Source organism: Akebia trifoliata, chromosome 7, assembly GCF_017979445.1.
Source record: "Akebia trifoliata isolate Shusen 1 chromosome 7, ASM1797944v1, whole genome shotgun sequence".
Lineage (NCBI taxonomy): Eukaryota > Viridiplantae > Streptophyta > Magnoliopsida > Ranunculales > Lardizabalaceae > Akebia > Akebia trifoliata.
This window is the reverse complement of record NC_141381.1, coordinates 29,502,395-29,516,302: the sequence shown is the minus strand read 5'-3', so window position 1 is coordinate 29,516,302 and position 13,908 is coordinate 29,502,395. Positions and strand designations below refer to the sequence as shown.

Below are 13,908 nucleotides of genomic sequence, written 5' to 3'. Positions count from 1 at the left end.
GGCATTCTATGGAAGAGAATGATCCATGTAGTCACATTGCATTTATGAAATGAATGTTGGTTTAAGCTCTTAGAGAGACTCCATGATGAAGTTCCCTTGAAGCCACAACTTTGATGCATGTATGCATGACTAGAAACTTAGTGTTTCACCCCATCAAGAGGGTGACACATTTCTTCATCATTGCCATGCATAGGTGAGTGTGTACATTGTGTACAATATGATGCATGAACTAAGGTTAAAAGGGCTTCAACCCCCATCCTTTCGATCGAACCTTAGTCCAATCTACCGGGGATGGGAGAGGGTATTCATCACATCCTATAGGATTTCTAAAAAGAACATAAAATAGAGGGTTAGAAGAAGAATATGCAAGCTTTGAAATAAAATCTACATATTAAACCCCACCTTGTCCCTTGATGAACTTGAACCTTGAAGAGTAGGCTTGAGAGATGAATGAGATGGTTGAGGGTTGAGTTGAAGTTTAGAAGATGAGAGAATGAGTAGAAATTTTTGTAGAGTTTTAAGTTGAGAGATGGGGGCTTGAGAGCATGAGTTGTTCATAGAAAATGAGGGTATTTATAGAGTTTTTGGAGGACTTTTGGGGATAAAGTGGTCCAACCCTAAAAATGAAGAAAATGGACATGAGATTTATGTTATTTCTTTTTGGATTTTTTATTTGTATGGGGGTAAAGATGACATTTGTGAAGAAACCCTAAAAGCATGCTTTGATCCTTGATTTTTTGGTAAATAGAGGTGAGAGAACAAAAGTACTTTTGGGAGGGTGAATGGGGGAGTGACATGTGTAAAGGTGGAGTGGTAGGTAAAAAGTAGACTTTGGTTCATTTGTAAATAACTCATAAAGCAAGGGTAGAAGTATATTTTTGAAATGGACCAATGGGAGAACTCCATGTATGTACTTGAAGATTCCCACCTTTTGAGGGCATAATGGGAAGTTCCCTCACCTTTATGGATTATTACCAAAGACCAAACAACCTTTTTGGTTTGACTAAACCTTTTGAGAAGGGCATTATTGAGTTTACACAAAAAGGAAAGTTGACCCTCCAATTAGATGATGCATTGGGTATTGGGGGCTTATGAGGTATCAACATGTGTCATCATATAAGGGGTGAGAGAATGGACTTGGGTTTGGGTTTGGGATATGGACTTGGATTTGGGCTTAGGATGGACTTGGTTTTGGGTTATGGATGTGGACTTGGGTTTGGGCTTAGGATGGACTTGGTTTTGGGTTAGGACATGGACTTGGATTTGGGTTTGGGATATGGAATTGGATTTGGGTTTGGGTGATGGGCATAGGTAATGGATTTAGGTAATTGGGTTTAGAATGGCCTTGGGTTTTGGGCTTAGGTTGGACTTGATTTTGGATTTGGGATATGGACTTGGGTTTGGGTATGAGTGATGAATATAGGTTTAAAGTGGATTAGGGACAAGGTATGGGCATGCAATGATATGAGATGATGTATGTATGCATAAAAATGATGCCAAGTGGCAATGCGGGTCCATTGAGAGGCTTCAGTTCTAAATCGAGATCAACTCGAGGAAATTTGGATCTTCCTATGGGTTCGTGCAAATTGGGGTGTCTACAATACCCATATCAGGATTGACTTAAATATGACTCGAACTCAAGACCTTTACCTTTTTTAAGAGAGACCACTACATCCAACACTTATTTGTTGTTGAAAAATAAATTAAAAAATATAAAAATATAATATACAACATATAAAATAATATATCATTCATATATAGGCAGATATATCGACGAATCGGTATCCGACCTGTATCCGATTCGTGTTAAGGGACATCAACCCATATCCGACCCATATTTTAATTCAAATATACTTGAATGAACCAAACCCGTTAAAATTAGATTCGGACTACTCGAATTTCGAATAAAATCCGACTGATTTTAAGCCCTATGTTTAAACTTGACAATCTATTCACCTTGAAGACCATCACTTAAAATCAACACATTTTAATATTTAGAAACTTGCTAGATATTTTGTCCATGAGAGAAAGAAAGAAAGTTTCAAAAAATGTAATGATTTTCTAACTCAACTCTGATTGACTAACTCAAAAACTCACTGACGTGGCATGTGTAAGAACCATAGATTTTTTCCCCTCGGGATACACAATTGCTCATCCATAAAGGTTGAGTTAGAAAATCAACACTCTTTCAAAAACTATCTAAATCCACTCACTTATAAGACTCATGGACATAAGCCTAGGGCTTATTTTATTTATTTTTTGGTTCTGACAATCTCTTCACCTTGAAGATCGTTCGCTCAAAATCAACACATTTCAATATTTATAAACTCACCCTTGCCTATCGGTGTAGACATCCTATTTGGGTTTAAGGGGTAAAAGATGAGAGATAATAAAGACTGAGGGGCATTATTGAAAAAGAGAAAGAAAAAAAGAAGAGAAATATGTAAAGTTGGAGGAGTTTAGGGGGTATCATCTTTGGACTTAAGGTTTAAGAGGCCGAAGATGAAAGATAATAAAGTTGAATATGTATTATTAAAAAGGTGATAGAAAAGGAAAAGTAATATATAAAATTGAAAGAGTTTTTTTTTTTTTTGAAAATGAGATAGAAGAAGAAAGATAATAAAGTTGGAGAGATATTTTTGAAAATGGGAGAGGAGAAAAGACAATAAAATCAAAAATTACCATTGAGATTCATGATAGGAATAAATCTCAATCTTTCTTTAGTGAGGGGATAAAGATTGAGAGAAGGGGGATGATCATTGTGTTTTATTTTGAGAGTTGCTATTGGTACCCAACTTTTACTTATTACATACGAATTTAAAAAAAATGAATGATTGAGAATAAGTAAAAGTTGGAATGCCAATAGAATCCATTTTTTTGTTTTGTTTTAGATTTCTATTTTTAAGTTTATAATTTTATATGAGCCTAATCCTAATTGTAAACAACTACTAAATTTTATTTTATTTTATTTTTTATAATGGGGGTGTTTGAACCCGTAATCCTGATTAACAAGACAAGGCAATTGACTTTTTAGAGCACCATATCTCACCTAAATCCCCAAAGTATATGCAATACCCCATCAACCACACAAATAAGGCAAGATAAGATTAATTTTAATGGGTGGCCAACAAGGGAGCAACTATTAAAATTATTTGAATGAGTGTTATAATATTATTACAATATTGATTAATAACTTGAGTCAAATCTTTGTAATGTTTGAATAGTGTGTTTTAATATTTAATTGGCATGTCACAAATAATTTAAGAAATTGGAGTGTAACAAGTAAAAATTGGGATGCCAATATCAGTTATCTTTATTTTGAACCCATTTGGAAAGAAAGTAGAAAGTACAAGTACAAAATAACTAGGAAAAAAGTAACTTTGAGAGAAAATTATTTTTAAAAGTAATTTTCTAAAATAAATCCAAACGTACTTTTTAACTTTCAAAAGTAAAAAAAAAAAATATTATTCCATGTGTATCCAACCGGGGCTCTTATAGATATTAAAAAGATAATTTTACAAGTTCAACATGAAGAGTCCACTTCCACCACTAAGATTTAAGACTTTCAAGTTCTCTTCACAATACTAAATTCAAGAATGCTCACAAAACCTAAATTTATAGAATTATTGGATTCATTGATCTGATGGAAAATAGAAACAGAAACCACATACTGCACAACAACTAAAGATTGAGGGACATGAGATAGCCATAGAGATTACTGTGAGGTTTAGCCTGCAATCTTGTAGGTTGGATTGACTAAATTATCAATCCCAGAAACAACTTGCATGGACTGTATAATATCTCCAACCTTGAGATCAGCCAAATTTTCTTCATTTTCTGTTACATACCCGAACACTGCATACCGTCCATCCAGTATATTGGCATTGCTAGGAGTCAGTTCGCTTTCTTTCAAAAGCCAGAATACCTGGCTTGAAGCAGAATTATCCTTGAACTCCTGTCTCGAGGAAACAAAAAATCAAACATTGGGGCTATTGAACAACCACAGATTATAAAAGCTAGGCAAACTTATAGGTCAAATGCTCACCTCCCTGGCCATGGCCATTGTTCCAAATGCATTGAAAGGAAGCTTTGTTTGAGCTTTGTATTGGCCAAGCTCCTGAAATAAATATAAAAATAAATAAATATAAGAGAGAGAATGAGAGAAGGACGGGTGTTCAGAAGCTTACTTCCAACGTTTCACCATAGACAGGTGACTTCTTCCCATCGATCATGATTTCTAATGGTATAGTACGAGGCCTTTCTGTGCTAGGATCAATGAAACCCTCAGCAGGACCCTTAGGATCACCAGTTTGGACCACAAAGCCATCCGCTGAAAAAAAAAAAAAATTCCAAGTGCATCTCTAAGCCAGGTTGCTAGGTAACTAAATATCTCAATTTTCTTTGACAACATGGCGTGTAGTTAGTAATCAGCATTAGAACTGAGTCCGGCCTTGAAGCGGTCAGGCCACTTCAAAATTTTGGAGGAACCCTCCTTGTAACATGACACATAACTTTTTTTATTTATTTCACACCCCTACTTTTGGTTAATATTTGGGATACCTCCTTGGAAATGGAGACACTACGTGTAATCCAAAGGAGAGGATTCTACCGAAATTTTGAAGCGGGATGGCCGCTTCAAAGTTTTTTCCCATTAGAACCCATAAAAATATTCGTAATTATGATGAGCATCACAAACAAGTAAGACAATTCTAAGGACTTCAACTACAAATTTGTTACCTCTTTGGATTTCCATGCCATCATAGAAGTGCCTTTCGACCAAATCAACAAAGTTCCCCGCAGTAACTGGGGCATTATACCCATCTAACACTATATGAAATACGCACTCATCTAAGTTAGGATTGTCCTTCACCTTAACCTTCATATCCACAGTTGCCCTCCCCTTCAAAAGAGGCATGTTTTTGTACACTTCAGGCACTTCATAAGGGAAACCATCCACCATATCCTCTTCAACACTGCAGAAACCCAATGCCCAGGATGATCTCAGCTGCAGTAATAACAAAGGTATATATGAGAGTAGTTTCTTTTAACATGGTTCACTTTTTACAAGCTCTCTCCAAACTTAAAAGAGAGCAAAATAACTTGTTTTTTTTTAGTAGATATTTATATAAAAATTGTTCTCATTACAACAAACCGTACTTAAAAAACCATCTATTCCACCGAGGTCATGGAACACTAAGCAACTCCGTCAAGATAGTTCGGACTAAATGGATGCCACACATATAGCATCAGAGATGGATGGTATATTGGGTTCTATTATACATGAGGATGGAGATATATCGGAAGATTGTTGCTCAAATCAAAATTGGATGTTTAAAGTGTTGGTTCACTTCTAGAGTGCTATGTGACAAATGATACCAATCATTTTTTTTTTCCATAGGTGCACAACAATCAAATTAAAAGGAAAATTTAGAGAGATCTACTAAAACGGACTAACTACTTTCTCAAATTACAGTTCCAGCTATATATTAAAAAAAAAGACGACTATATAAACTATATAAAATTACCTTTTTAACCCTATTTTGAAAATTGCTTGTTCTCAAAAGCTGAGCCAATTTAAATGAAATTGCCATTACACCCTTACATGTTATATTTATCAATTGTCATTGCTTTCTGTATTTATTTCCGAAAAGCCACAAGACCAGCCATGTTTTATGAAGCTAAGTGTTAGGCTGTCAAAAATCATCATGTTAATAAATTGAATATAACAAATATGAGGATGTTGAGATGGATGAGTGGAAAGACTAGGAAAGATAAAATTAGAAATGAATGAATTTAGGAAATAACATCTCGAGAACCAATGTACAAGTTCACCCATATGTTATGGTCAATGATGCCATTAACTACCAAGAAGAACAAAAATTGTAAGAAGCAGCACAAAATAAATCACACAAATGCACATAATGGGTACAAAAATAAAAAATCTAGAGAACCTCGATGTTTAGGGCTTACCCTCCAACATATTGAAGGAGTTCCTTCTGTTTAGGTCCTACAGCATCCCTATTCTTTTCTACCACAATCTTTTGAAGCTCATCCATCCCATCCTCCAACTTGTCAAGAAATTCCTTCCCATGTTCTTTCTTTGATTCCACAATACTCGAAAGAATCAAAGTTCTCCCCTGCTTAAGGGCCCGAGACGCTTGCCTCACATTCTAACATTCACCAATACATAAAATTGTTCGTCAAATATTACAAATTCACTAAATTTTCAAACTAAACCCAACAAAATTAATCAATTAATAAAGAATTTGAAAGGTTGGGTATGTTACCCTCTCAACAGAATCCACCGTTCTAACATTCACAACTACATAAAATTATTTCTCAAATACTACAAATTCACTAAATTTTCAAACTAAAACCAACCAAATTAATCAATTAATAAAGAAGGTGAAAGATTGGGTATCTTACCCTCTCAACAGAATTCAACGTTCTAGAATTAACAAATACATAAAATTATTTCTCAAATACTGCAAATTCACAAAATTTTCAAACTAAAACCAACCAAATTAGCCAATTAATAAAGAATTTGAAAGGTTGGGTATCTAACCCTCTCAACAGAATCCAATGCCTTGACCCCAGAAATTTTGAGACTATCCGTAATAGATTCGAGTGGCCTCTGTACTTCCCTGATAGCTTTATTGTTAATCGGCAAAGCGTTCCTCAACAATGCTCCAGGATCCTTAATTGGAGGTCCAGAGATCAACACAGAGAGATCAGGAATGACTGAATCAGCAGGAGAAGCGTAAGCTGACGAATCAAATGTGGGCACTCCAGTAACCAATCCGATCGCTAACGCTAAAGAAAGTGCGCATTTTTCAAAGGAAAATGACCTAATTCTCTGCTAAAAAAACCCATTTTAGCATATAAAAAAACAATGATTCTCGATCAATTAAATCTACCAAAAGAGAAATTGATGGTTTTGACATAAAAAGATTACCTCTTTATGATTAGGTGAGAATCGAGATGGATTTTGGTAAGAACATTGAGAAACAGATCGATGAATCCACGCAGAGGTTTGATGATTAACGAGGGAGATTCGTTTTGTTGAGATAGTGGGGAGGTTTCGATTCGAGGAAACAAAAGAAGAGAAGTAGTGGAAGGAGAGAAGAGATTCCATGTAAATTAGGTCTTTTTTGAGAAGATGATAGAGAGGAGAACTAGGGTTTCAGGGAATAAGGTTTTGGAGTTGCAGAGAGCATGGAAATGGAAGATTGTTGCCAGTCAGTACTAACTGGTTGACTTTGGTTATGGATAAAGTCATGCCACGTGTCTATTTTATACCTTAATTTTACGACAACAAATTAGGCAAAATTTGAAAGTTGGAAATCTTTGACCAGTGGATTTGAGAAAATATTTTCTTGGAATAATATTATAGGAAAAAAATTATTAAGATTTGAAGCACTTGATGATAGATGCTCCAAAATCAAGCAACTAAATATCATGATTCATGGTTTGGCTTTGAATTATCATCCTTGTCATGATCATCGAAGTCTTGTTCTAAAGATTTAAATCACTATTAAAACTGAAAGAAAAATGTTGGAATGACACAAATGAAAACACAAAGGTGACAAAAATGATGTAGTGGCGTACACATAACCGTAGAAGCTTTTTACTCGTATCTCGCGAAAGAGCATCTACGGTAATGTGCACGATAGCATGAGTTTTTGTCACCCTTGTGTCTCTCTTTGTGTCATCCCAACACAACTCAAATTGAAAAGTAATCCAAATTCACTTTCTTCTCTATAATTTGGCTTCACCACACAAACACTATTAAGATCACCAACTAGCTTTTTTTTCTCCCTAGCTCATTGACTCATCGGGCCAACCAGTCGACTCGTCACGATCCCATTGCATAAATTGATGTGCGAGTGAGAACAAAAAATGTGACAAATACACTCAAAATGGGATTGGGTACAAGAATTGGTTATCTTGGACTTGGACCGCAAGCTTAATTGGTTAACACATCTTGCAATGCAACTTATTGAACTTATTATGATCCCTCCAAGTTAACTCCAATGACTCATTTAAAGGAAACCTCAAGAGTCAAGGATGTGGTTAGGGGTGCTAATGGAAACGTGGTTGCTTATGGAGTGTGTTTGATGGGTAGATCAGTTATCTTCCACAAGTTAGAAGCAATTAAGAAAGGCTTGTCGCTGGACATTAATTGTGTTGCAAAGTAATTAGGGTGGTTTCGGATTCTCAATTGGCAATTCTGCGTTGACATGTAAGAAGTCCCATATTAGTAAAATTAGGAGGCATAATCCTTTGTTTGATGAGGTTTCTTTTAGTTTTCTGTATAATATAGACATGCTTATCTTCCTTGAACACTTCAAGAAGATGAATTTTCCCCGAGATCTATCCTTGGTGAGCTTCACTGGTATCATGAGGGACAATGCGAGTGGTCACTCCTGTGTAAGGTTGTAATCTTTTTTATCTTTTATGCTGGTGGGGGTCTACCTAGCACCCAGATTCCCATAAAAAAAAAATTAAGGTTGTTGGCTCAAGTTCATCTCAAATACTTGCATTAATAACAAGGTGAGTATCCTTCTTAACAGAACTTATTGGAAAGCAAGTAACATAAATGCCAGACTTCCTTTCTCAGAAGACTCACGGAGAAAAAAATACTAAAGACGATCTCTATATCTATCAGCTTCATGTGATCAAACAGCAGGTCTAATTTTCCCATCAGGCATCGAGAGCTGAACTTCAGGTTGCTTCTTGGCTTTTTTCGGGGTCGATTTGTAGTAGGTTGCATATACTATAAGCTGTATTGCACCAAGAATTGTTCCCGAACCGTTACTAATCTACATAATGCAGATTAATTGTCAGTCATTATTTTGAAAGAAGACTAATAACACGTAAATTAATACCTAGGTTGAGAAAAGTGAGACATTCCCCGAGCCAACATCACAAGGAGGCAAACATGCGGCATTCTGCAACCTAAGGGTTTATAATAAAAACCTAACCAACACACCAAAAGCACCTAGGCAATATGGTACCGAAACTTAAACCGTTATCTCTTGAATTTGTTCCATACCACCAATCAATCAAAAATAGGAATCTCAAGAAAGGGATATTGCGGCCCATGGTTGGATTAGAGTGTAATGGTATGTTATAATCCCAAAAGATAAGAGAGCTTAACTTTCCACACCATTATGATATAAGATGATTTCAATATATCTAAGGGGTTAGGAGGCAGGCAACACACTTACGGTGATGAAGAGATCGAAACGGAGGAGAGCATAAGCAACCCAAATGGCTCCATTGAGGAAGTTAGCAAGTAAAAGATAGAAGGGCATATACTCCACGCTCTTTGTTTTGATAACCAATCTCTGTACAAGGCCCATAAAAAACATAACACAATATGATTTTAAATGTAACATTGTCGACAAACCAAACAAAAGAAGAAGAAAAAGAAAATACACATTCTATTCCAATAATAGAACAGTAGGGACGAAATTATATACCGTTATGTCTAGGGGCATTCCATACATGCAAATGTTGAAGATGACACACAGAATACCAACAACTAAAGATCTCCTCTCATGAGTGTGGAGAAGACCAAGAGTAAGACCAACAACCAGGGCGAAGAACACTACTTCGACATATAAAACTTTGAATACCCATACCTGAAAGTAAAAAATTAAATGTAAGTAAAAAAATAAGAACATTTGGTAACTTTAAACTATAATAAGAGCGAATAATGGATGACTATTTCCATTAAATGGAATCGGATGGTCCATGTCATCTCGGTCTTTGATGAGTTTTAAAGTCATGATTGTTGAATTTAGTCTCACATCAAACACTCATTGCCTGTCTTTCTTCTCCTTATAAGCTCCCTGGCCACTCCACTCATTGCTAATTGATTTTGAGTTGGACCCCCCAATTTATCATGGTATCAGAACGGGCATTTTTTTCCTTTACATCACCTAGATCATATCTCTACTTGCTTTCTGGCCCACATGTTAGGGGCATGTTAAGTTTAGTCTCACATTGGATACTTATTGCATATCTCTCCCCTTATATCAATTATCTTTCTTTTTTATCCATAAACATTAAAAATGGATTCATAATATTTTACAAGAATTAAAGATAACAAGAAATATAAACGGGTCTAAAAAAAAAAAAAAAATAGTGAATACCGTGAGGACCCCACTATTCTTTGCCATAATATGGATCAATCATCTTATTGGATACCCAATCCAATCCTACAAGCGATGGTCAATCAACCCATTGGTCTCTTTTGGATTCCAGGACCTCGACCCAAATCCGGTATCTGATTGGCTTGATCATATATCAGGTAGGACCCAGTCCAATACCAATTTCTGAATCTAATTGAATCAGAATATCGTCAGATTGGGTTTTCATCTCAATATTAAGATCCAACCTGATCCAATAACAATCTGATTGATTTTGGATCGAATTAAACTCAATTTGATATACAAAATCAAAATACACTTAATATATCATATGATTTATACTTTCTCGGATCCCTATCAGATTAGGATATGGTTGATCCAAAACCGATCCGACAGGTTATCTGATTGGAACCTAAAATGATTGTATCCTTATCGGAATCCAAATCCACGATGCAGATCAGAAGTTATCAGATCGGATTTCGGGTCTGATCCAATCCAATAACAACCTTAATAAAATTCAATAATACCGGTTTTCATCCAAAACCAGGTGATTCGCTACATACACCCGAGAAATTATATAATTACTATTTTACCCCGTTGGGTCAATAACGAAAGCAACTAGTAACAAAGAGTGAATTGGTTTTTTTGTTGAGATCTAAAAAGGCAAAAATGGTGATTTATAAGTAGAACAAAGCATCGTCACCATCAACATATGAAAAGCGTCTTCTAACAAGTTTTCAACAACATCAATCAAATAATCGAATGAACGTAATTAGGGAAGTAATATAAGTTACGTACTCTCTGTTTCTTTGTAGCGTATCTCACATACGTTAAGATATAGATTGTCTCTATAACCAATCCCACACCGTTGATTGTAACGACTAAAATACTGTGTGGATGGACGATTGGGAGACCATAGAAGACCCACAACGCACAGTTCAGTATAGTTGCAAGGTACGGGTTCGGTGAGAAATCTTCAACTGCACCTCTCTTAATAATTGTGTAAAATGTGGGCCTGAAATATAATCACATCATATCAGATTCAGAACTTATCAAGAGATCCTCCAGATACAATTCGACCGCGAGGAAGCTCAAAAGTTTGAGCTGCCACGTATCTCGACGAATATAACCGAATTGAGACTTCGTAGTTCGTACAGTCCAAAACATTTGGCAGTTGAACTCAAGGATTCATCAATATTTCTACTTTAGATCTGCATTCCTCGGGATACACGGTTCTCTCCGGATACAATTTTTTATGCGGGAGTGCAGTCATGTATCCCGAGGAGCGCAGATCTACGGTTCCCAAACTTATCACGTCACACTAGTCGATTGAGTTTGGCACGTGGGATACTCAGATTATCACGATTCTTCTTTATTTATTTATTTATATTTATAAAATAAAAATAAAACATCTTATTTATTTAGAATAAATGAGGGAGATTGGAGAGTCTGATTTGATGACATATATAACCTAGCTATTTTAATATAATTACGATCAAATCCTTAGAACTGTTGAGAGTTGAGGCTTAGACTACACACATCTTGTATTTTAGAATCAAATTTTCAGCTTTTTGGTTGCAACAAAGAAGCGTTCAAGTTAAAATGAAGTAGAACTTCAGAAGATGACGGATATAACCTTGCTCTTATTTCAAGATCACTAACAGATCATTAAGACAAGAGAGAGAGAGAGAGAGAGAGAGAGAGAGAGAGCTCACGCAGGCGACGCAAACAAGCCGAAGGATATGATGTTTCCTGCAAAAGAGAATCTCGAATGAAAATTACGAAATATAAAAAGAGAGATTTGAAAACTATAAAAAAAGATGAAAAAAAAACCACAAAAATCATCAAAAAGCCTCTTGTATCAGTAAAAATAAACAAACAAAAGCGATCGATCAATAGTAAAGAAAGTAAGAGAAAGCAAGAAAACAAATCGATCAAGAAATCATATTTACTTCCCCCCCCCAAAAAAAAAAAAAAAAACAAATCAATCAATAAAAAAACACTAAAAATTCCATGCTTTTAGGTCAAGAAATCTATCGGATTGTAAATCAAATAAAAAAAAATTCAAATCTATCTTTACAGACCAAAAAAATCACCCCAAAACCAAAACAAAGACTGAATTAGGTTTTGTAGTTCAGACCGATAATGCCGACGATATTGCGAACCGTGTCTGTGTTAACCATCCTCGATACTTCACAGAGAGAGAGAGAGAGAGAGAGAGAGAGAGAGAGAGAGATGAAGTGAGCAAAGTTGGAAGAACTGAGTATTTGAAGGAAGAAGAGGTTTGTCTTTATAAGGAAGAATGTATTTTGGATTCTTGAGCAGAGTGGAGATTTAATTCAAGTTTATCCGGGATTATATTTGGCGGCAACCAAATGCACAGTAAAGCTGCCCAACCTTCTCTCACTCTTTCTCCTTTCAGATTCAAATCTTGATTGGTGATTCTCCGCCACTTGATTTGAGTACAAATGAGTCAATCACTAAATCCCTTGATGAACGATGCTAAGATCTATGGCTGATAATGACCTATCTATCGGATTTTGATGTGTAAGTCAAGAATGAAATGAATCAAGTATTTGTGGGGTCCATGGTACCCAATCAATTGAGTTGAGGTTAATCTTGTCAAGCGTGACGGGTATTAGTGCTGAACACCTTAGCTTTCCTCTTTCCATATATGTCTTTAAACAAATATCGGTGATTGCACATGGTTCAAAACAACGTTTAAGGAATAAGGAGAGGACAATTTCTTAACTCCAACAAATATTTGACGCGCGGTGTCAAACCTACAGCTGTTATGGATGGGAAAAAGCACAAAATTTTTTAGAGACTAATAGATATTCATGGAGATTCGTTTGTGGGAATCTATAGGAATATTTTCCCATCTCACCCGTATGTTTGAGGGTGTGTAACAAAGGTCGTTTGAGACTAGATCTTTCCTAATGGAACAAATTTTAGAACAGTAATTAAACACAGTTGGACTGAAGTCGGATGGTTAATGCATCTTACTTTATTGCCCTTGGTTTTTCGAATTATCACTTATCCTCGCCCTCCTAAAGGTATTAAATGAGAAAAAAGAAGATGGAATCCAAGTAAATCGGATCACTCCCCAAATCCAATCCATTCCGATTCAATTACTTCAGGTCTAGATCGAGGATTTGAATTCCCAAAAGGATTCAATTCAATTAGGTTTTGATCTAATATTTTATCAAATCGATTCTCAATTTATCATATCTATGAGACTCGATCCGATAAAATATATAATTATATTATGGAAAATGTTAAAGTCCAAGACAAAAGTATTTTTCATCTTATTTTTCCGGGATGTTAGTATTTTTCATCTCATTTTTTTTTTCAATAACACCCTTGTTCATTTTATCTTTTAGTACAAAAGACAAAAGTATATTAGTCTTTTTCATAATAAATGTTTGTTATTTACTATTTTACATAATAAATGCTAAGGTATTTTAAATACTTTTACAATCAATGCCAAGATAATAAATGCAAAGGTATTTTAAATGCTTTTACAATCAATGCCAAGATAATAAATGCATTTATTAATAACGTAATAAATGTATTTATTATTTAAAAGACCAACATAAACCTTGTTTATTTTCTTAAAATATAAAATGGACATGGATGTTATTGAAAAAAAAAATGTGGTGGAGAATGCTAACGTCTCCTTGAAATATTGGACATCAACATTCCACTTATATTATATATAGGGGAATACTAATGTCCAAAATCATATTAG

The 13,908-nt window shown here is 35.3% G+C and overlaps 2 protein-coding genes across 3 annotated transcripts; both read right to left on the bottom strand.

The window, feature by feature from the left end:
* Nucleotides 1-3,476: 3,476 nt before the first annotated feature.
* Nucleotides 3,477-7,254, bottom strand: LOC147398878 (peptidyl-prolyl cis-trans isomerase, chloroplastic-like). Of its 2 annotated transcripts, none has more exons than XM_086448211.1 (7): nucleotides 6,956-7,253; nucleotides 6,566-6,856; nucleotides 5,971-6,170; nucleotides 4,738-4,973; nucleotides 4,188-4,330; nucleotides 4,046-4,117; nucleotides 3,477-3,955 (listed from the first exon to the last, which is right to left on the bottom strand). In XM_086448211.1, the coding sequence occupies exons 1-7, from the start codon at nucleotides 7,133-7,135 to the stop codon at nucleotides 3,728-3,730; spliced, it is 1,350 nt and encodes a 449-aa protein (XP_086304337.1). In that variant the 5' UTR covers nucleotides 7,136-7,253; the 3' UTR covers nucleotides 3,477-3,727. The 2 variants fall into 2 exon arrangements, with proteins under 2 accessions (XP_086304337.1, XP_086304338.1); XM_086448212.1 differs by having other exon boundaries at nucleotides 3,793-3,959; nucleotides 6,956-7,254.
* A 1,273-nt stretch (nucleotides 7,255-8,527) lies between these two features.
* On the bottom strand, nucleotides 8,528-12,421 carry LOC147398877 (bidirectional sugar transporter SWEET6a-like). The gene is made up of 6 exons (XM_086448213.1): nucleotides 12,298-12,421; nucleotides 11,873-11,909; nucleotides 10,956-11,172; nucleotides 9,486-9,647; nucleotides 9,231-9,350; nucleotides 8,528-8,822 (listed from the first exon to the last, which is right to left on the bottom strand). The coding sequence occupies exons 1-6, from the start codon at nucleotides 12,338-12,340 to the stop codon at nucleotides 8,679-8,681; spliced, it is 723 nt and encodes a 240-aa protein (XP_086304339.1). The 5' UTR covers nucleotides 12,341-12,421; the 3' UTR covers nucleotides 8,528-8,678.
* Between the last annotated feature and the right edge of the window lie 1,487 nt (nucleotides 12,422-13,908).

Coding starts and splice junctions, on each gene's coding strand:
- LOC147398878 (XM_086448211.1), bottom strand. CDS start 7,135: ATGGAATCTCTTCTCTCCTTCCACTACTTCTCTTCTTTTGTTTCCTCG. Junction 6,857..6,955: donor TCTCACCTAATCATAAAGAG/GTAATCTTTTTA, acceptor TTTTTTTAGCAG/AGAATTAGGTCATTTTCCTT. Junction 4,118..4,187: donor TCTATGGTGAAACGTTGGAA/GTAAGCTTCTGA, acceptor TATTTATTTCAG/GAGCTTGGCCAATACAAAGC.
- LOC147398877 (XM_086448213.1), bottom strand. CDS start 12,340: ATGGTTAACACAGACACGGTTCGCAATATCGTCGGCATTATCG. Junction 11,173..11,872: donor GGCTTGTTTGCGTCGCCTGC/GTGAGCTCTCTC, acceptor ATTATATTTCAG/GCCCACATTTTACACAATTA. Junction 9,648..10,955: donor ACGCTACAAAGAAACAGAGA/GTACGTAACTTA, acceptor TTTTACTTTCAG/GTATGGGTATTCAAAGTTTT.